Genomic DNA, 20,858 nt, shown 5'->3' with positions numbered 1-20,858 from the left:
AGCACTGCATGGTCCACTCTCAATTTATACTATTACTGCAAACATACAGTATCAGAGAAACATCTCCTTCAGAGGCAACTGACTAGACTAGATCCTTCAATTTAGCTGATGGTATCCACAGACTTACAAGATTGATCAGGCACATTTGAAAAACCTAATTTGACTGGATGACTTTAAGCTTAAATGTAAAGTAATTAAAATCTCTGAGCTGTCAAGGCACATTTGATGAGTGATAAGGCTTGAAAGCAAAGTTTGAACGTTTTCCAGTCACACATAAAAACCACGGTATGGTAACTGCTCTATATAGCCGTGTGTGTCTTGCAACATCTAATAGCGATCAGGAGGATTTATTGCAAATACGATGTGATAATAATATACAGTATAACCTCTTACATGCATTTCTGTTTGATCTCTGCTTTACAACTGACTAGATTACTTGTCTGTGTTGTTAAATTGCCACTTTATTATTTATGTCAATATCAGACCAAACTGTGCCAGAGACCTGTCAGTGTTCGCCGTTGAGCTTGATAAAAGGCACAGACTAATTGATGTCACAAACAGTAACAATACCACTGGTGTGACATGGATACCACCAATCAGCTCGACTGCAGCCTCATTTGCATGTGGTAAATAATCTCAAATTGAATTCCACAATTAATTTGACAATGATATATTGATGTTTAAAAATGCTACACACGGACCCTTTGATGCACAGTGCATAAAGGGCGAGAGGACGTAGTTAGTGTTGCAAAATAAATGCGCTCAACGAGTGATGATCATGATGAATTCTTCATGCGGCCCACCGTGAAACATTATACTCGCACATCTCTCAACTCACACACACACACACACACAGGCCAAAGATGCCAAGGTATAAGCTTACCTTTGGCTCTGTTAATGGTAACTATCTGCTGAAGGATAGAAGGTCTGGCTTTCTCCTGAAGGGCAGCTGCTTGCTTCATGCCCGCCTTGGCAGCGCTCGCCCAGGTCCTGGCATTAACACACATGCCATCTGCACCTGTGACTGCAATACGCACAGCAAGGGGGCAAGGATTAGCACACTTTATCCATTTTACATGCACACCCTCTTTGTCTGGCCTGTGTCATGTTAAGTGTGATGCAGATGGTAAGCTTAATAGAAGTGTGCTAATTTACGCTGCAAAGGAATTTTCAGCAGCAGTCCCCCGCCGCCCCTCGGGGATCAACAAAGTGCTATTGAATCAACAGGGCTATGCTATCACAGAGTAAATTCTATCAAATCAGCACTGACTGCATACTGCTGGAGGAGTGCCAGCAGTATGTATCACATAAGCAGATTTATTGAGCAGAGCCGAGCAGGCTTCAGGTTAGTCGAGCACCTGTTAAGGAAGCAGAAGGGAATTCAAACGGATCTAAATATATCTGATTTTGTTTATGATCCTAGCATGAACATGTTCTCAAGGTAAAAAAGCTATTTAGGTTGGAAAAGTAAAGGTGTGACCTCGTTGCAAATTGTGCAGCACATACTGTATTACTGTATGCACTGTACACGTCATACTCCTTACTAAAATGACTAAAGTGTGCTTAAGTTGCCGTTGACTTAATTCATATCTGAGTCCACTTTTATTTATTTTGCACCAACAGCCATAATGGAAGGCTCACCTTGTAATTCATTTTGCCACTGCACAATAATCCCCTCATTATAAAAACATTTTCCCACTGAGTCATCCGACTGAGGAAGTACTTCTCTGCAACGCCGATGCGGAGTCACAGCGTGTTATCACCTAAACAGAGACGCACTGTTTGCATGTGTGTGTGTGTTCGCATGTGGGTGGTTGGGGATTACACGTGGCACAGAGCGCTGCCCCCTGTTGGATAAAGTGGTTCTGATTTGGCTGTTTTGCTGTCAACACAACTTCAATTCAAGGTTCAGAAAAGTTAACAAAGTAGTGACGTTAAGCCACAAAAAAGAGGTTCATTATATGTGTTTTAAAAATGGCATAGAGAAAAAGGGTAACATTTTGGGGGCTGGACTTTTGCTAAATGTGCAACTTCTGAGAGAATTTCTGCAGGTGCTGCTGCCTCTCTCCTGCCTTTAATTAGCAGTGTATGACAGGGCTGTTTGTGTGAGCTTGTGCATTTGTAGCTCCAGAGACTTCAAACTATATTATACAATTGTATCCAAACCAACTGATGGAAGTGGAAGCATATGAAGAGCACGGCTAGGCAGACACTCTGTGGATTTATTACCTCCAGGAAGCGGCTGGTTGTTGGCCTTTAGTTCATCACAGTCGGGGGCTGGAGAGATGCATCGGCCGGCGGAGCCAAATGTTTGAGGGTCCAGCACAGATTTCTGGTCTCCTGCACATATGGAAGAGACCTCGTGGGGTGCATTTTCCTTCTTCCTCTGATGGGTAGCCCCACTCTCTTGGCATTGGATTTGTGAGTGAGTATGCCCTCCTCTCCCCTCTTCACCTTTGGGCTTGGGATTCCCATCGTGCAATAAACCCAGCGCTTTCTTTCGGGGCTGCAGAGCGGGAAAGTCGGCCTGTAGGTCGTAAGCCTCCTGTTGAGTGGGGGCTTCTGGTGGTGCCATCTTTTTAGTGTCGGCCTGAGGTGCTTCTGCCTTGTCTTGGACAGGAGCCTGTGCATAGGTGGTCACTTCTCTGGCCAAAGTTGCAGCAGGGATAGCATGTGGGTGGAATAAAAGGGGAATATCCCACTGGCTATGCATCTTCCCTGAGGCTGGGGGCGTTGTGGGACATGGGAGAACGCCAGCCTTCATGGTATGTAGTGGAGGAAAGTCTTTCTCTGTGCTAGAAGAGCGGGATTTCTTCTCGCTGTTGGAGCTTGATTCATTAACTGGTGTGGGATTTCTTTTTCATCTTCCCTGCTGTCATTGTTTTCATTCTTTGACTCACCATCATTGCTATCAGTGCCACAACTTCGCACCCCAGGTAGATCTACAGAGGTGTCATCATCGCTAGAACTGCTGTCAGAGCTGCTACTAGTATCTTTCTCATCTTCGCTTTCACATGTCTCCCTGGGTACTTTCGAAGGAAGTGGAGGTTCTTCCTCTTCTTGTGGGGTGTGGTCCTCAGTGGCAGAGCAGATGGGATTTGTCGCCAGAGGTTGAGGCTCAGTTACACAGCTCTGTTTTGCTCTTCTGCTGGTGCATTGTGGGACGCACATCTTCTTGAAGAAATGTTCCATCCTCCATTGTTGATCTCCGGTGTAATCAGTCTGACATGACAGAGAATCGTAAACAACAGAACATTTGTATATGACTTCATTATCAGGCTTGTTATAGAATAGAGGTAATAGTACAAGTAAACCACAACGGGAAACAACTTTGGCTTTCAAAGACGTCATGCTCACCACATTTCTTTTCCCCTTTGCCTCTTCCTCATTTCGTTGTATCTCTTTTTTCATCTCAGGGTTCACTACCCGTGCAGGCTCGGCAATATGGGGCTGATTTCGGCCCAATAGATAAGGGCAAGGGAGGATGAAGGCAGTGAAGTTTTGATGTTTTTCCTCCTCATATCGTGTGCTCTGACCCAAATCATCTGCCTGTTTCTCCTCAGCCCTAGACCAGAAGAGAGAAAGACAGTATGGCGGGTTAACACATCTGTAAAACGTAACAGACCATCACAGTCAAATCACAACCACTACAATGTGTAGCGGTGGCAAATAACTTCACGTCTCAAATAGCATTTTCCGGAGTATAAATTTCAGGTGACTCCTAGTTTGGAATCTCATAATTATAGTGATCCTGTGGTGTGAAGAAAAGGTTAAGGATACACCTGTTTACCAAGAAGCTTTTTTTGGCAGTGCATAATATTCTAACCTTATTGGATGACCTAAAGGTTAGCCAGGTGATACTGTTTGCGTATCCATAGTTTTGTTGTCACATTGGACTGGAATTTTAGTTGTGTTGCCTCAAAGAGGAGGAAGCATTGGGTCCGTGGCTCCATCCTTGTGTGGTGTGTCACCTGCTTCAAACCATAACTTTTTAATGAGGCTACTCTTTAGTCACCATCCTGTGGGCTGTCGGGCCGCGATGCGTAACAGACGGTCCGTTGGGACACGGGATGCTTATGATAACGGAGACGACATGAAAGCTCCGGGCGGCCGCTGAGCAGATGGTGTACATTAACATTATACAGAGGGTCTGTGACCGCACAGCAGCGCTACCCTGTGATGTTGAGATCAGGGTTAGAAATAGGCCTTAACTTATCATCCATACTACCATCAGGTCATTTTATATAAGCCCATCCAATTCAAGCATTAATGTATAGTCTTCTAAAATTACAGTGTAGGCATGGCTTATAACCAAACTACAGGTCAAAAGTATAAAATGTAATATAACATTTTTCTTAACAATTTAACATTAAAAGTATAGCTAGAGAATAAATCATGACACTGTGACTTTGCACCTCTGGTTAGCACAGACATTTCTGCTTGTTTGAGTAAGCATATATTCATGTATTACCCACATTTATAAACGTCTACTACGAAGAACTTCTTCCTAATTGCATATATATTAAGCATTACGAAGAAATACAAAATAATAATGCTTTTACTACTTATTAACTCTTGATAAAGGGACTTAAAGGTGGGGTAGGTAATTTTGGAGAAACCAGCTCGAGTGCGTAGAATTTGAAAATACACAACCGGAGAAAATCTGCCACTTCCTTACAGAGCCCCTCCTCCAACACACACGAACGCGCACATGACCAATGAGGGCACGAGATAAGTTTGTGCACAGATGGAAGGCTGACAGGCAGGTAGGCCATCCAGTTATTTTAGCCGAGCCGGCTAAAATGATTGGTCGTGCTTTTTACAGTACTACGGCTTCCACAGATGAAATATTTGTATGGATTTTTTGTCAAAGCACTTAAGATATTCATTGCTATCGGGATGTTAAGAGCATTCCATGGAATATAACAAAAAGTGTATCTCGAGCCGGTTTCTCAAACTTACCTACCCCACCTTTAAATGGGATAGTATACCATTGGCATTTTCCTAAATCAATATATTCTACTTTTAGTCTTTGGCACTGGCAAATAAAACCACACTCACCATACAACATACAATTCATACACAAAAAAGGGAAATTTAATCTTAAGTGATGATTTTTAATACTGCAACTATAGGCTATAAATATTGCAACATTTTCATTAGTGGGTCATGAGCCCAGCCACAATTGTGTAGATTGTGTCTTACATACATATATGAGATTACCACTTTACATACAATATGATACACATGGATGTGCATCATTTAACCAAACACTGTGTACTCATGTAAAGGTAATGTAGCAGATAATAGAGACACATCTATTGTAAAAAAAAAGAAAACGACATATGACTGCTTTGTGTTGATTTGTGTGTGTAACTAGTTAGGCATAATGGGTGTGCTGGTGGTCCCCAGGCTGTGACCAGCTCAGCCTTACCGGTGACTCTGTGTGATGTCTCGAGCCTTGAAGGTTTTATCCAGCTGTGTCTCAGGTGAACTTTGACCCCGGTCAAGCTCCTCCTTTGCTCTTTTCCAGATGATTTCACAGACACGATCAAAGTTGTCATGTGGCACGTGGGGATGAATCCAGGTGGAGCGCGGAAAAGGTCCAAGTGCACTCGCGAACATGCGTGGATGATATGATAGCATATTTTTCTCTCTGGTCCTCGCACACATGAGCTTGTCCATGATCTTTGTCTGTTTTCTTAAAGCGTCCAATTGTTTGTTTTGAACCGTCTTTTTGAAAGGAAACATTCTCTGATGCATTCTTTTCATGCCGTCATAGCAACCGCTAAGAATTTGAGATGAATCAGTCCATTCCTTTATCTCTACAAATCCTCTTACAGTGTTTTAGTAGTATATGATCTCTAATAGTGAACCTATTTTAGTGATTCTGAGATATGTATTGGATGTGTGCGATAATGCTGCACACCTTACCTACACACACTCATTGGCCCCTCATATTGTTTACCATCGTAAATCATTCAGTAACACACACGAATGTATCCAGAAATGGAATCTGTGTGGCAGAACGACATGTGTCGAGGAGGAACATGAGCACCCCACTGTTGGCAAAGTTTAATTTAATGTGGGGAGGACTATGTATGACTCCATCTTAGGGTTGAAGGCCAACGTGCATTTCATTATCCCGACTGTTTCCATGCACGGAGCATTGTGGAAAACTAATTATAACGGTCATAAGCAAAAGTGGAAATGACATTCAAATTTACTGTCGAGGGTTCCAGCCTGTTAAGCATCAATTTCACGTTTAGTGAGCAGGAAGTGGACATCTATGTTAAACTGCCGGGCAACCCCATGATTGTTTTTAATGGATGGAGACAATGGCCTCGTTTTGGACCCCTAAATCTTACCATAACAAATTGGAACACGGTGGAGGTCATTTATTATAATAACTATTACTATTATGATTTTTTTAATTAAATGTGTTTTTTATCTGCTAGATTTAAATGTATCTAATATAGTATATCAGCAGCAGCATCAGGCAACCACCAGACTCAGGGACAGTGTTGTGCCTCAGGCCATACGACTGCTAACCTCCTGAGCTTGCAATATTTTTTTTTGGTATAAATATTTTTTGTAAGTCTTGTATTGCATTGTTTGAAGAAGCTGTGACTCACCTTTTTCATTACACAACTATCGTATCTCTGCAGAAATGTTTTTGTTGCCTTTATTTTTATTTTATAATAAATGGAGCAAATTAGAGCTCAACATTATTTTTGAAAACGTGGGAATATCTAATTCTAGATGGTACTGAGAGTGGGAGAGAGAGGGAGGGTGAGATGGAGAGAGAAAGGGAGGGTGAGAAAGAGGGGGAGAGAGAGAGAGAGGCGCGCAGAGATCGAGCAGGTCTGCAGTCTGATTCTTGGCGTCGCACAGTCCTGAGACGAAGCTGTGGCCAAGCGCCGCAATACTGGGAATACACACTGCATATTCCTCTCTAGTCAGATCACTGACTACACTACAACGCTGGAGAACTTCTAAAACGAGGCGATTTTCTCTTGGATCCGGATACCCTCTTTGGCTCTCCATCATTCGTCGTTTCGTTCATTTTAATCTCGGTCTAATGATGAGTTTAAACGTGGAATATCGGCACCGCAAATGTTGTTAAATGGAGATAAAATAAAGAGAAGGACACATAAGTACTGCGGGGAAAACTGAAGGAGGGATCTCCTGGTTTTTTGTTCTACCTGTGCTTGGTAATTTCATATGTGGAGCGGACGTGGGATTTTCAGGATTTTTTTTACGCGTGTTGGGTAGATCAGTGACCACTTGAATCACGTATCCCCCTTGGTTTGCCTTCCCTCCTTTTCTCCCCATTTTCTCCCCATTTAGGTGTGAAATCTATCTTCTCAGACAGAGACTCTGAACCCCTCGGTCCCCGCATGACATGGTTCAGTCCAGCTGCGAGATCCGAGCCTCCTCCATGCATTGGGATTTTTCTCAGCACCGACACCGAGTGAATCTCCTCTTTTTGACCATCTGAGAACTATCGTGCCTGCCAGACCCGAGAAACAGCCCCTGCCATGACTACAAACCGGGAGGTAGCACCGGGACTTGTGAGGAGACCGGAATGCGCATACAGGAAAGGGGACGGAATACGGATTTTTGCTATAATGAAGTCGGGAGTGCAGGTGCACCATTGGAGCCGGGTGCTGTTCCTATATATGGGGCTACTGGCCGCCTCAGTAAAGGGTAAGTCCCCGTCTGTACAGCTGAACACATGCAAAATGCAGCAGGCTTACCCCACTCCTCCGCCCACCCTCCACGATCCCCGGACTGAATGCAAATCAGCAACACACACACATATCCTAAAGGCGCATTTAGGAGCAACCTTGCTGTCCTAATGTCTCCGTTCTAAAGACAAAAGTTATTAATAGAGGAGAGCTGCATGGTTGGGGAGCTATTTTTGTGACAGTGGATCCTCTGGAATTACTGAACCTCTGACTCTGTTGATGCGTTTCATTACATTACTGTTTTTAAGGAAATAAAGGTGGATTGGATGAGCTTCTTTGATGATTTGATAAACATCATGTGTGATAGCTGCTTCCTATACATGAGGTTGTGTAATGGTACAGATGAACGTTGGCCTGGCATGAGGACATCAGTTGATGTGGTCAAGCAGGCTGCTGATTATTATGCTGTTCAGAGACCTGTGATGTGGGTGTGTGTGTCTTCTTTCGTGTGTGTGTGTGTGTGTGTGTGTGTGTGTGTGTGTGTGTGTGTGTGTGTGTGTGTGTGTGTGTTGTGTGTGTGTGTGTGTGTGTGTGTGTGTTGTTCTTCTTCCTGGTTGTTCCCTCTGTTTCCCAGCAATTTTAAACGATTTAAAAAAAACACTTTGTGTGTAGTTTGATCCCCCTCAGTCTTTCTGTGTGGGTGTCTGTGTATGGGTGCGCGTGTGTGTGTGGTGGGGGCAGGCCTAATTAACTGACTGGGTTTTCTGCACTTGATTAATTGCAAATGGAAATCTTGCAACCGGAGCTGGGCATTCAACAGATTATCATTAGTATTAATTTACTTTCACGTCTTCAAAACATAATGTGTTTCTGAAAGGAGAGGCTCAGCTACTGATCCATGGATTTTACTTTATTCTTTCCGTGGAAATTAATAACAAAAGCCCTGTGGCGTTATTTAGAACCTATGCATTTCGGGGGGAGAGCCGCAATGATTTTTGCCATCCCAGAGCAGGTCCTTTGGCAAATAAATCCAACCGTTTTATCACTGTCTTGGCTCCACACCACAGAATGGGCACTATTTTTAGCAAAAGACGAGAATACTGCCATGGCCACAATATGAATTTGACAGTGAGTCATGGCTCCGTGTTCGCCCACTATACAGCACATGATCCACGAGTCAGTGGAAACTTAGCACCTTTTCAACATAACTGAAGCACATCAGGTTTCATGCTGCATAAGTGTGCTTTGAGCTTGATAATTACTATTATACAGAAACGTCATCCCTCAAGTCTCCCACCAAAATATCTCCCACTTGTCACCCACTTGTGACCAAACTCGTGTTATCAACCACCCAGATGGTTTCATGGTGAGTTGTGGGTTTATCACACATACAGCTGAGTGCCCAATGATACTGACAAATCTCCCTCGACTTTCATGTGGAGTAAATCTCATTGCGGCTATATTCGTAGGAGGCTTCTTGTTTTATTCGCGTCCGGGGAGCTTTTTTTATTGCCCACTCGCTGGCCGTTTTCGTCTACCCCTGGAGCCAGTAAAGCGACTCTAACTTATTGCACATATTTACAAAGAACGGGAAAGGTTGGACCATCTATCTTACCGTCTGTAACAACATTTACTTTAAACGGTATCAATAAATATGTTTGAATACCACACGCCTGCGTGGAGGTGGTCGGGCGCGTCCCTCGGTGCAGCTGCAGCCACCAGCAATAGCCCCATCCTCCCATTGAGCGGCACCAGAGCCTCACGCTATGCTGAGAGGCGGAGTGGGGAGGGAGGAGAGGACCCGGGGATCGTGGCATTTCTCTACCCACGTACTACATCAAACCGAAGCAAGCCTTGCCAATTAATGACCAACAGTGTACAACAGATACATGATGTCCAAATGGAAAGGCTGCTCATTTCCAGGCTGTGTTTGACGTCTCAGATAATAATGCTTTAATACTTCATTTGTCAACTCACTTTACGCACGTTTCCTGTTAACCCATTTATCATTCCCGAGGGCCCCAGAGATAGAGATGTGCGAACGATTTTTTTTAAACATAGATATTGAAGAGAGCAGTGTCTCCATGGGATTTAAACCAACTGTCCCAGTGGACCCGTCGCTCAATAAACGGTAATCAACCTCCATTCATCTAATCGCACACGAGGAGAGGAGGATGGAGGAGGCAGATTGAAGATGACGTGTGTCTTGCCTATCTCGTGCGTGTTCCGGCTCTCCACGCCAGCTCCACCAGTATTAGATCATCCGTCAGCGGCGCATGAGACAGTAGCTCAGCATGTCCATTTATACGCAAGATCACGCTTCGGTGTCCTCTCCTCTCTTCCACGAGCTCTCCTTTATTCAAAGGCACCACGTTGTACTCATGATGCAACTTGCAGTAATGTTATGAAGACTGGAGGCCTCGATGCCCCTTTCATTTTTATCTTTTTTACTTCATGACATTTGTTTGTATTCGCACCGTCATGGAGCTCCTACTGAAAAAATAGGGTGGGGGGGCATTTATGCTTTTCGAGGCAATAACTCATTTTGACAAAAAAGTCGTTCAAGATCCACAAATTATAAAGGAAATTCATTTTAAGACCTTCGAGCACATCAAAAAGGCCAAAAACCTATAACTAATACAATTGTCCTATACTTCATGAGAAATGGGCGTAGAATATTTTAGTTTAATATGACTTTCTCTTACACTATTAGAAGCCTACAGGAATGGTCATGTGACATCAGATAAAATGACTAGTAATTGAGTGGAAAACTTTCATCAGAAACTCACTGAAGATATAGGATTTGAGCACCATGGACAGCTGAGTTTGAGCTCAGCTGAAGTTCTCTTCAGCACCACGGTCAGCTCCTCCAGCCAACAGCCCCAGAACCAGCTGCTCCTCAGCGGAGGGCTAACTGGCTCTGTAAATAGGGATGTCTCCAATGTTTTCATGGCTTCTTTCCCTCAATTAGACACAGACTTCAGACCACTATTTGTCAAGATCATATGACAAGGTTTTGCTGCTTGAGTTTGCACTGGATTAGTTAACTGTTCTACATTTAGCGTTGAGATAAATCGCTGTCACATTCATAGATTATCTTATAGTAATTAGTGCTAGCATGTTGATGGAGTCAAAAATGCCAAACATGACCCAGTTCAGAGTTCTCAAATGTGCAGATGTGCCGTTTATCTTTGTTTCATGACAAACTAAATATCTTTCAAATGTCGGTTGGACTAAACCAACAATTTGTTAACTTCAGTAAATTGACATTTAAACCAGATTCTTACATTTTATTTGCTCATATGAAAAAGAGTTGGCAGATTGCTTGATAATGAAGTAATCTGTAGTTCAACCCTTAGCATGCAGTTTATCACAGTTACATGTCTCATCTTGGCTGGACATGCTCAGCATCCTGCACATTCATGTTGATTCCAAGCCCCATGTTGTATCCGAAACTTCACATGCAAGGAATTAGCCTTGGTGTTCATCAACATGGACGCCCTGTGTTGCCTACTTGATAATTGTTGGCTAAGATGTGCGGAAACTAAACTAGAGATGTTTCAGGTTGTTAGGAACATATTCCCAATCACAGGGCTGAACATTTTGTATTGACTCCCAGCAGGTCAGCAAACCCAATATGTCTTCCCATATGTGTTTGATCGTGAATATTTGGGCATCTCGATTCCCTTTGTTTCTCATTCATCTCCCACCTGTCTGCTTACTATTCTCAACCTCAAATCCTCCACTACCTGCACGCTCTGTTGCATCCCATCTGCTCTCTACATTCACTGTTGAGCAATAAAGGGAGGAATTAGAGCTGAACAACAGATGACATTATCTATTTACTCAAAACTGAGAAATGTCTGAGAATGCAAATGAGTATAAGTTAACTGCCAGGTTTCCTGCTTGAGCCAAAGAGGATAAAAATGGTTTGGAGTGGGAAGTAAGAAGAGTATTGGTCAAGATAAAGATGGAAATCATGAAGAGGTGGCACTGGGAGGGATACACAGCAGGACTGAATGCACTGTGAGAGGAAACGAGAGGCAGAGGGGGGAGACGAGTGTTGGAGTAGAGGGGTGATAAGCTTGCACCAGCTGAGCGATAATCCAAGCCCTATGTTTCTGCGCCTTTTGAGTGCTTGGTGATCTCCTTTCTTTAGTAAATTATCTATTTAAAACTCTCATTTTCTTATCAGGCATCAAGCAGGCTCCTATTTCAATAACTAACAGCGTGTAAGTACAGTAAGCTTGTGTGTGTTTGATCTGCCACCCCCTATTCACTAGGATGATTAAAGTGTTGACAAGCAGGTCATTAGCTAAAAAAAGGGCCACTGAGAGAAAGGATGTGTGTCTGTGCAGCTTTTACAGGATGACATTTCTCCGTCATTATCAGCTCCCTTATTTCACCTGCCGGCTGGTGTATCATCCTCATCTCTCTCTCTATCTCTCCCTCACACCTTCTCCTTCTCCTTCTCTCCTCCCCCCTTTCTGCCTCCATCCTCCTCTCTGGTGATTCACACTGTCATGTCTCTCCAGATGGCCAGAGCGCTGTCACTGTGCTTCGTCACACCGATCACAGCCACACAGTGACACACACACACACTCAGTCACAAATTCATGCAGAATCCCCAAAAAACAAAATCTGAAATGCATACTAGCAGCCTAACACACCACACACACACACACACACACACACACACACACACACACACACACACACACACACATACACACACACACACACACACACACACACACACACACACACACACACACACACACACACACACACGTACTCCCAACACAAACCGGGCCATTACACCTTATGAGCTCATAGCCAGATGGGCGTTTGCCGAATTTCTTGATTAAAGTGGCACTTAATGAGATGATGAGGAACATCCAATTCATTTTCAATACAATTCTATTGCCTCTATCATCTATTAAACCATCACGCTTGATGGTATTGCCGTTGTGAAATAGTTTGATTAAGTATTCCAATATGATGCATACACATTCAAACCAAGACATTCATTCATCTGGTGGCTCTCGCTGCAAAGTCAATAGTTCAAATTTGACACGAGCAAAGAGAAACCTGGCGAAAACAAATACTTGTTTCCTTCAAATATCACTTTCAGCATGTCCCGGAGTGTGGCGTTAAATTAATAAATGTATATTTTGGCTGCTTTACTTATCCAGGGAATATAAATCTAGCTGTTTTCTGGCAGTGCCTATGCCTCCCATTCACAACACACGCCTGTGAGCTGTACTGTTCACGTTTTAGCAGCTCAGCTCCATTAAGGCAATGGGGGGTTGATGGAGGAGTTATGGCAAAGTGCCTTGCTTGAGGAGATGTAGGCTATGATTTTTTGAGAAGAGAGTGGTTTGCATTTTCCTACCCACATCTCCCAGTAGAAGACAGTAGAAAGGTTTGGTTGTAGCAGCTGCTCCCAAATGTAAATATGTACTTGCTGCAAGCCAAGACATATCAGGAGGAGAACATACATGTACAATACATCTCTCACTAAAGGTAAAACAAATATCCAAATACATTCCCTGAGCTATGTGTGGGAGAAAAGCTATGTCGGAGAAGTCTCAATCTTGATTCAGATTCTCCTCTTCCCGTTAGCAGGCATAGGAATTGTCTCCGGCTACTGTAAATCCTAACAATGTGATAGACAGATGTAGATGTCTGTCTTGTACAGACACGGAGCTCAGGCAGGGGTTTCTCTAGCTTCCTGATTTACAATGTTCTTAGCAGATATCAGTGATCCCAGAGATTGAAGATTAGATGCCCGGCAGGAGGTATCTTGTCCTTGTCTTTCTTCTTTCCCTGCACAGCTCCCCTCTCAGCTCGATGTATAGGAAATCTGTCAGTGGTCTTTTTCTCGGAAATAGGCTGTGTGTGTGTGTGTGTGTGTGTGTGTGTGTGTGTGTGTGTGTGTGTGTGTGTGTGTGTGTGTGTGTGTGTGTGTGTGTGTGTGTGTGTGTGTGTGTGTGTGTGTGTGTGTGTGTGTGTGTGTGTGTGTGTGTGTGTGTGTGTGTATTCAATTTTACGAAAGTGTCAGTCTAGACGCCTACAAATTCACAGAAGCAGGGAGTCTGTTTTATTGAAACAAGTAGAAGCTATTATGTTGCTCTTTACTTTTACTCTAAATCCGTACATGTAAAACCTTCAAAGCCACCTTTCGACATTTTGAGAAATACAGATGTGGTTTCTTTCCTTCCTGACAAGATTCACAACATCTGTGCGGTAAATATAAGGCTTCAAGTAGAAGAGAGTTTTACCATGAAGACTTGAAACAGGGGATAAACAGCCATGATGTTGCTGTCGTTGCCAGTTCAACCACAATAAATGGATAGAATTATCCATCGATGCAATGTCATGTTAGACGTTTGCGAACCCAAAATGACTTTGTTCATGTTAGCAATCTGTTGTCTTGCATCTCAAATTTGAACCATTTAATATTTTATTTGTATTCTACTATCAATCATATTCAGGAGCAAACAGACTTAACTATTGCTATCTAAGACTACTTTTTTGTGCAAATTTGCTGCAACCATGTGAATAAAATACATTAGTGGAAAAGATTACATTTTGCACTTGAAGACGTGGTTGCCAATCTGACATTCTGCCAAATAATTTGTTTTCCTCACAATCTTAATACCTTTGATTTAATTTACACACATATTGCCAATGCATCAATTCCCAATCTAATTCTGTCGGCTGTGTGGAAATGCAATATGCAGAGAAAAAACTTCTCATCCATTTGATCCATGCAGCCCATAAATTATTTTTCTGTTCTCCAGCTGACACTTGAGCCTTCCTGGGGGGCAGTTAGGGTCCGAGTTGAAAGGCTAAAGTATGAGTTGAAGTGCGGCTGATGGATCAGCTGCCGCTCGTGATAGATGGAATAGTCCTGCTGGGACGGTCATGACCTGACCTAAGGATCACTGTTCCACTCTGGGTTTATTTAATATACACTGAGAGGATCCAATGTTCATGAATACGCACTCACTAACACCCATCACCACGGTTGTCCTGGATGATCTCATACCTTTAACACATCCATGATTGCATTACCCCCCCCCCCCACCCCTTAGCTATTGATCGCAGAGTCCAGAAAGTGTAATTTTCGCTGATTTCTGCTGCGATTTAGGTGCAAATACACGGCAGCATGTAATCAACTTTGGCTGTTCGGCATAGGTTCAGTTTTCCGTAACTCAAAGAGCCCGGCTGTCAGATGTGAGCAGAATGAGAATGAGGTGATAATTGACCTTCACGGTTTCACACATTAGTGTCACCCGCAATTGTGCTTTTTCAAATAACTACTACAGAGAATGGAAGAGAAAATTGAAAGTGATTTGAGGCGTGTGTGAGTGTGTGTTTGTTAACAATTATGTATGATGTGTGTGCATGCCGGTGTGGGTGTGTGTAAGCGTGAGATTATGTGTTTAGGCGGACTCAAGAAATAATGAATAATAGAGGAAAATGATCGCTGTTCTTACTTGTTCTCCTGTTTTCTTGTTGTCATGGGAACAACATACAGCTTCTGTGACAGAGGCAGCGAATGAAACTCTTTGAACTGGTTAACAGTTCAAATACATGTATATTTATAATGCATATGTATATATGTTTTCTAGGACACAGATTGCATTGGGCTAGTTAGCAGACCCTTCTCATTATTGGGCCTCACTGCAAGAGGCCACACTCATTTAGCAGGCATCCCATAAGATCTACCAGCAACACAAACAAGATGAAAAGCATTAGAAACTTGACATGATCAAAACAACTTTGAATAAAGGCAGCAAAATTAAAACCTAGAGACAACCAGCTTAAAACACAAACACAAGAAGGTTATTTTAAGAACATAGAAAGCAATGGCAATTGATCAGCTTTGTGGCATATCCGCCCACTCACTTAGAACATGTAGCAGAAACAAAGTGTATCAAAGAAAAACACATTGTTTAAAATCATTCCAAAATTAAAAAGCTCTTAGTGGCCCGCTCCCTGATGAGTCTTTTCTACCTGGGTTTTTCCAGGTGAGGTGAAGCCAGAGCAGAGAAAGAAGCATGGCTTTGTACAAAATGCAATAGCTTTATTACAAATCCAAACATAAAAACACACAGAGAAACAGACATGTACATTTCTCCCGGCATCAAGCCTCACAGTGTTTTGTGTGGGAGGCCCATTTGTATCAGTGCTGAATAAACTCCCCCACAAAGACAGGGGTCTGTCTGAAAGGGAAGAACATGAACCGTAGCGTGTCTTTCACTCTCAATGGGCTATTTCTTATTGATTAGCTTGAAGCCTTGGTGCTTTGGTTGCTGAGGAGGTGTGTTGTTCACAGCAACCCAAACATGCCAAGAGGCTATTAACTGTTGAGCATGTATTCAGGAAAAATAACATGATGAAGAATACACTCCTAAAAGCTGTTGGATATTTATTTAAAAGGGATAGTACTTGTTTAGTTTAAGGGATTGGCGAACATTGTGTATAAGTGTATTGGTGTCTTTATAGGGTGGGTGACAGTGTTGAAGCTCTTTTTGGCTGGCATGATGATACCGCTGGTTAAATATGGCCCAGCTGGAAGAGCTTGCCTGACTCTCCTCTTCTCTTCCTCCCTTTCTGAGAGAACACATGCTCCATTGTGTCTCTTTTTTGCCGGGCCTGAAAACGGTCAAAAATGTATGCAAGCACTCATGTGTGCTTCTGCATGCGTGCATCTACTTGTTATCATGGGGGTTGTTTATTTCCTTAACCAACACATTTCTCCCTGCAGCATGTTGTGACAATGTGTTTTTGTTTGTGAATATATGTTTTAAGGCATTTCAAAATAATCCTTATGAATTTTAGAGAAGTGTGTGGCGGTGTCCAGCCTTCTGGTGCATATTTCCCTTTGCTCTAAACTTTGCCCCGTCCAGGAAGTTTCTAGGCGCCATCCTCGATAAAACAAAGCAAGATGTGCCAGATCATAAGTATGCATCCAAGAGGAAGCTACAGCCCCAATAAAAGTCAAACTGGAGTTGGCTCAAATTGGCCTGCTGGCAAACACTGTTACCCTCGTTGAACCTGATAGGAGGGGCAAACTTGTTGTGCTTTCAAACCGAAAAACTTCAAAATGTACCACAATGTGCCTTATTTCTTTGTATGTGTTTCCATAAGAGTGAAGAGACTCCTGAAAGGCATTCCAGAGCGGGAGGTATTGCAAAAATGCACACCCATATGTGCTTGCTTGAGTGTCTTCTCCATACCCTTGCTAGTAATAGGAGCAGTGGGCCGCTCTGAGCAGGGCAATAAGACCCTCTGGTTTCTGAAACAACTGAAATGGAGCTTCTGCTGTTCGAGTTTACAGAGAGAATTGTTTTTATTCACAGATTCATGTGGCAGGAAGTTATTCATGTGGCAGGAAGTTATTCCTAGCGTCGATTGTTCCCCATTATTGAAATGCAAGATCCATTTTTCTGCCCTTTCAAGGAAACAGCATTTACCATTCAGCCCAGTGGGCTAAGTGGAAGCAGGCCTATCACTAGTGCCTTCCACTGCATTTGGCTTGTCTGTAATGGCAGACTGTGTCTTCTTGGCCCGGTCATTAGTCTAATGTATGGAGGCGAGCGGGATCGCTGAGCTCATCCATTTCCATTTTAATGGCGGCCATCTAGAGGTTAATACGGATATGATGCGGTCAAGGCGTGCATATGCGCTGACACGTCAAGAGACAGATAGTGGTGCTGAAAGGATCTATGGGGCGGAAGGGATTATCTTCCCACCAGGGAGGCAGTTACGGGTACACACGCACGCACACACACACACACACACACATAACATTTTGTTGTTTAAAGTTTATTCATATGGTAGATATATATGCAATAGTTGATAGCTTTGTTACTCGATAAACCTTAGGGGACGCACTTATTTGGTTGATGAATATTCAGTGTTTGATCTGATGCTATGCTCATCTTGTATGGATATAGTCCCTGATATATCACATGTATGGAGGCTTTATGGTTTCTCTTGAGAATAAGGAAAGAGCAGAACTCTGTATATTATCTATTTGATGAGGGAGTTTGTGGTGCTGAGACTGAGGTTTCCCAAAAAAATACTTTGCAGGCTGTTGCAATTTCACAGTCATTTTCTGTTGCATTGATTTATCATTTCAATATTTTGTTGTGTACCCAAGCTGCAGTCCAACATCTGTTGACAATGTCAATGTCACTATACACTCTGTGCCTTTCTAAGAACAGTGAGGCCCTTTATCAAACATTCAACAACAAGTTGAATTCTCTTCAGTTCATTATGCAGCACATAAGACGTAACACACTTCTATTATTGACTGCGAGAACACGATGGTCCCTCCATCTTTGTCTTTTGTCCAAAGACAAACTTGAATCTTAGATGAGACCAGGCAGAGGCGTAGAGGGATAATGAAACTGAAGTATTGTTGTGTCTTGATGGTATTGTATGAATGTTATGTTGGGATTATGTTTGCCAAGATGACATTTCCTCCCATTGATAGGGTGAAGCCGGTGTAATTGCATCTCAGCGGAAGAGTTACATGCTTGTGTACAGTGACACTGTTATAGGGATTACACACATGCATGTGCAGACAACTGATACCTCAATACGCCGACATGGTTGTCTCATTTTACTCTCTTATAAACAAAGTACACACACAAAATCAAACTGCTAAAGCAGCCCTCTGAATAAACTCTCTAGGATTCGCTAACAGTGCAGATTATCTTGCTGTTAATGTCACACGGGCACATAGGGAAACAAATAGGTAAAAAATAACTCCCCATTATCTCTTTCCTATTGGCTGCACTTCCTCTCGTTGACCTTCTGACATATTCCTAGTTCCGCACTTTCATTCTTCCCCCTCATTGCCTCTGTGCTGCTATTTTCTCCTCCGCCTCGTTTGTCCCTCATCCCACCTTTGCTTCTCTTATTCCTCACGTCACGTCTTCCAAATCTATTTTCTCCATATGTCCATACATACAGTCAGTCAGTCTATACTCGTACTGTTTGCCCCCGTCACCCTCATTCTTCCTCTCTCCTTTGGTCTCTCCATGTCTACTTCCTCCACTAAGAGAGGTTTCTGTCCCGCCGGAGTACAGCACAGTGACCATCGATTCATCAAAGTGTCACAGCACGCCGCTGCAGCTCTGTATGCCCGCTACTAAACAACTGCCCTGACAAAGAAAACAATAGCTCCCATACACACACACACACACACACACACACACACACACACACACACACACACACACACATACACACAGACACACACACACACACACACTGGATGGCTGCCCCAGCAATGTCAAACCTCTCCTTGTACATTTGGCGGTATGCACACCGGAGATGGCCTGTGCCAAACGGATGCTGCCAGTGGCAGAGTGGGCTTAGAAGTGGACAACATATCTTCCACATATATCAAGCATAGTTAACATTCTAGTACGAGCCAATGAAAATAGTTGTCATACGCATGCTGGGGGATAAAATACGCCAACCACTTGAACAAGTTAGCAATATGCCTAACAGCTGAACCAGCATATTGCTTTTACTACCCCATATTCTTAATGGTTCACCTGAACAACTTGAGAAAACATGACCTTCTACTTTGCCGGGGGTCCACCGAGCTAAAACAGCACGGCCAGCAGTCTCTTTATGGGGTCTTTATGATGTGTCACTGAGGTCAACTGCAGGATGGGCTCTCCTCTCCAGATTTACACTGAGGGGCTTCACAGTGGGTCAACAGCTCACAGCAGCTAATTTCATAATGCACCCTGGGCGAGGCTTAAATAATTAAACCGAGCCTCAAGTGAAAGATGCACTTTATCAAAGGCTCTGGGTTTCTAAAGAACAGAGAGAGTAGACTCACGGTACCTCGGTTCACCTTAACTGCTCTTGTATCTTATGGTAAGAATCTGTCTCGTGCAAAGTCCATGGAGAATTTGAGTCACTACAAAATCCAGCAAAAGCATCTGGCAAACATCACCAACATTAGTATCACAATCAAACTTGATGATGTTGTAAAACGGTCCTTAGTTTGCTACAAAAGTGCGTTCTTAAGTGAGCTTTGATGTGTCAATTCTGACCATCTATTTTTCAGCATGGATCAAATCTTTGTGGCTGCAGCCAAAACAGCAAGCTCTCTGAAAGCCCTCTTTTCGTCTTTTATCCCAGATTGTGTGCGTCAATATCGATTTAAGAGTCGGTCACTTGGCACAGATGCTCACACTTGAAAGTAGCATTCACTAGAGTTCTGGCACACTCAGTAGACTTATCCTCTGTCATGATTTTTTCGCTTAATTGTGCTCATAAAACAAGGAGCCGCTTTCCTGCATGGTTGATCACCTGTCGTATATCAGGAGGCACAGCGTCTTCTGTCACCTAACAAACCGTGCACTTTGATCATGTGAAACACTTTTCATTCGTTGCCAAACGTCCTCTTTTTAGTCCTTCTTTTTGTAGTTCCATTTCAGATATTAAGACTGAGGAATAGACTCTAAACATACAGTATCTAACATGGAACAAGGCTCAGGAACAATTTGTTTTCTTCGAGCATTTCTACTCTACCCTGGAACTGGTTAATAACAATTCAGTTGGCTTCACATCCCTTGTATTTTTATCTTAGTTCATCCCAGCCTACACACCCTGACTGATTGTCTATGCAGAAGAGGTTAACAGTGAACTCTGACCCCCATCAACTCGGCTGCTGTGTGAGCCATTGATTGGCATTTGTTTGAGGTCATAATGAAGGAGATGATGAGAGGATTATTGACCATGCTGTAGATATGAAAGTCAGGTTGGAAACGTGGGTATGGATGTTTTACCTGGATAATGGTATTGACCTATGGTAATTGGGAGGTTGGTTGCTCACTTGCTGGGACTATTTAAAAGAAATCATGAAAAATCAGATGGAAATAGCTCTCGCTTTGATCATTTTTCTTTCTTCTCGTTACTGCTTAAAGATGAGGACTGAGAGAAGACTAGAGGAAGAGTACGCTATAATGCTCAGTTATTTTCAGCCTTCTATACAGTATATAGGTCATATTTAGTTAGCCTACTGTTAATCCAATTTTACACTACTTTATTCATGTCTTCCCACATTTTTTTCCGCAGAGGAATTCATCCCAGCAGCAAAGAAAGAGCTGAACTCGACATAAC

The 20,858-nt window shown here is 42.9% G+C and overlaps 1 protein-coding gene across 1 annotated transcript in view; it reads left to right on the top strand.

Moving 5' to 3' along the window:
* The first annotated feature begins 7,521 nt into the window (after positions 1 to 7,521).
* Positions 7,522 to 20,858, top strand: part of csmd2 (CUB and Sushi multiple domains 2) — a 231,318-nt gene continuing 217,981 nt past the window's right edge. Inside the window, exon 1 of the mRNA XM_034125465.1 lies at positions 7,522 to 7,710. Coding sequence (XP_033981356.1) covers positions 7,542 to 7,710 — 169 coding nt within the window. The 5' untranslated portion in view covers positions 7,522 to 7,541. The remainder of the gene's footprint in view (positions 7,711 to 20,858) is intronic.

This window comes from Trematomus bernacchii, unplaced genomic scaffold, assembly GCF_902827165.1.
Source record: "Trematomus bernacchii unplaced genomic scaffold, fTreBer1.1, whole genome shotgun sequence".
NCBI lineage: Eukaryota > Metazoa > Chordata > Actinopteri > Perciformes > Nototheniidae > Trematomus > Trematomus bernacchii.
The sequence above is the reverse complement of the archived record's forward strand: the minus strand, read 5'-3'. Positions and strand labels throughout refer to the sequence as shown.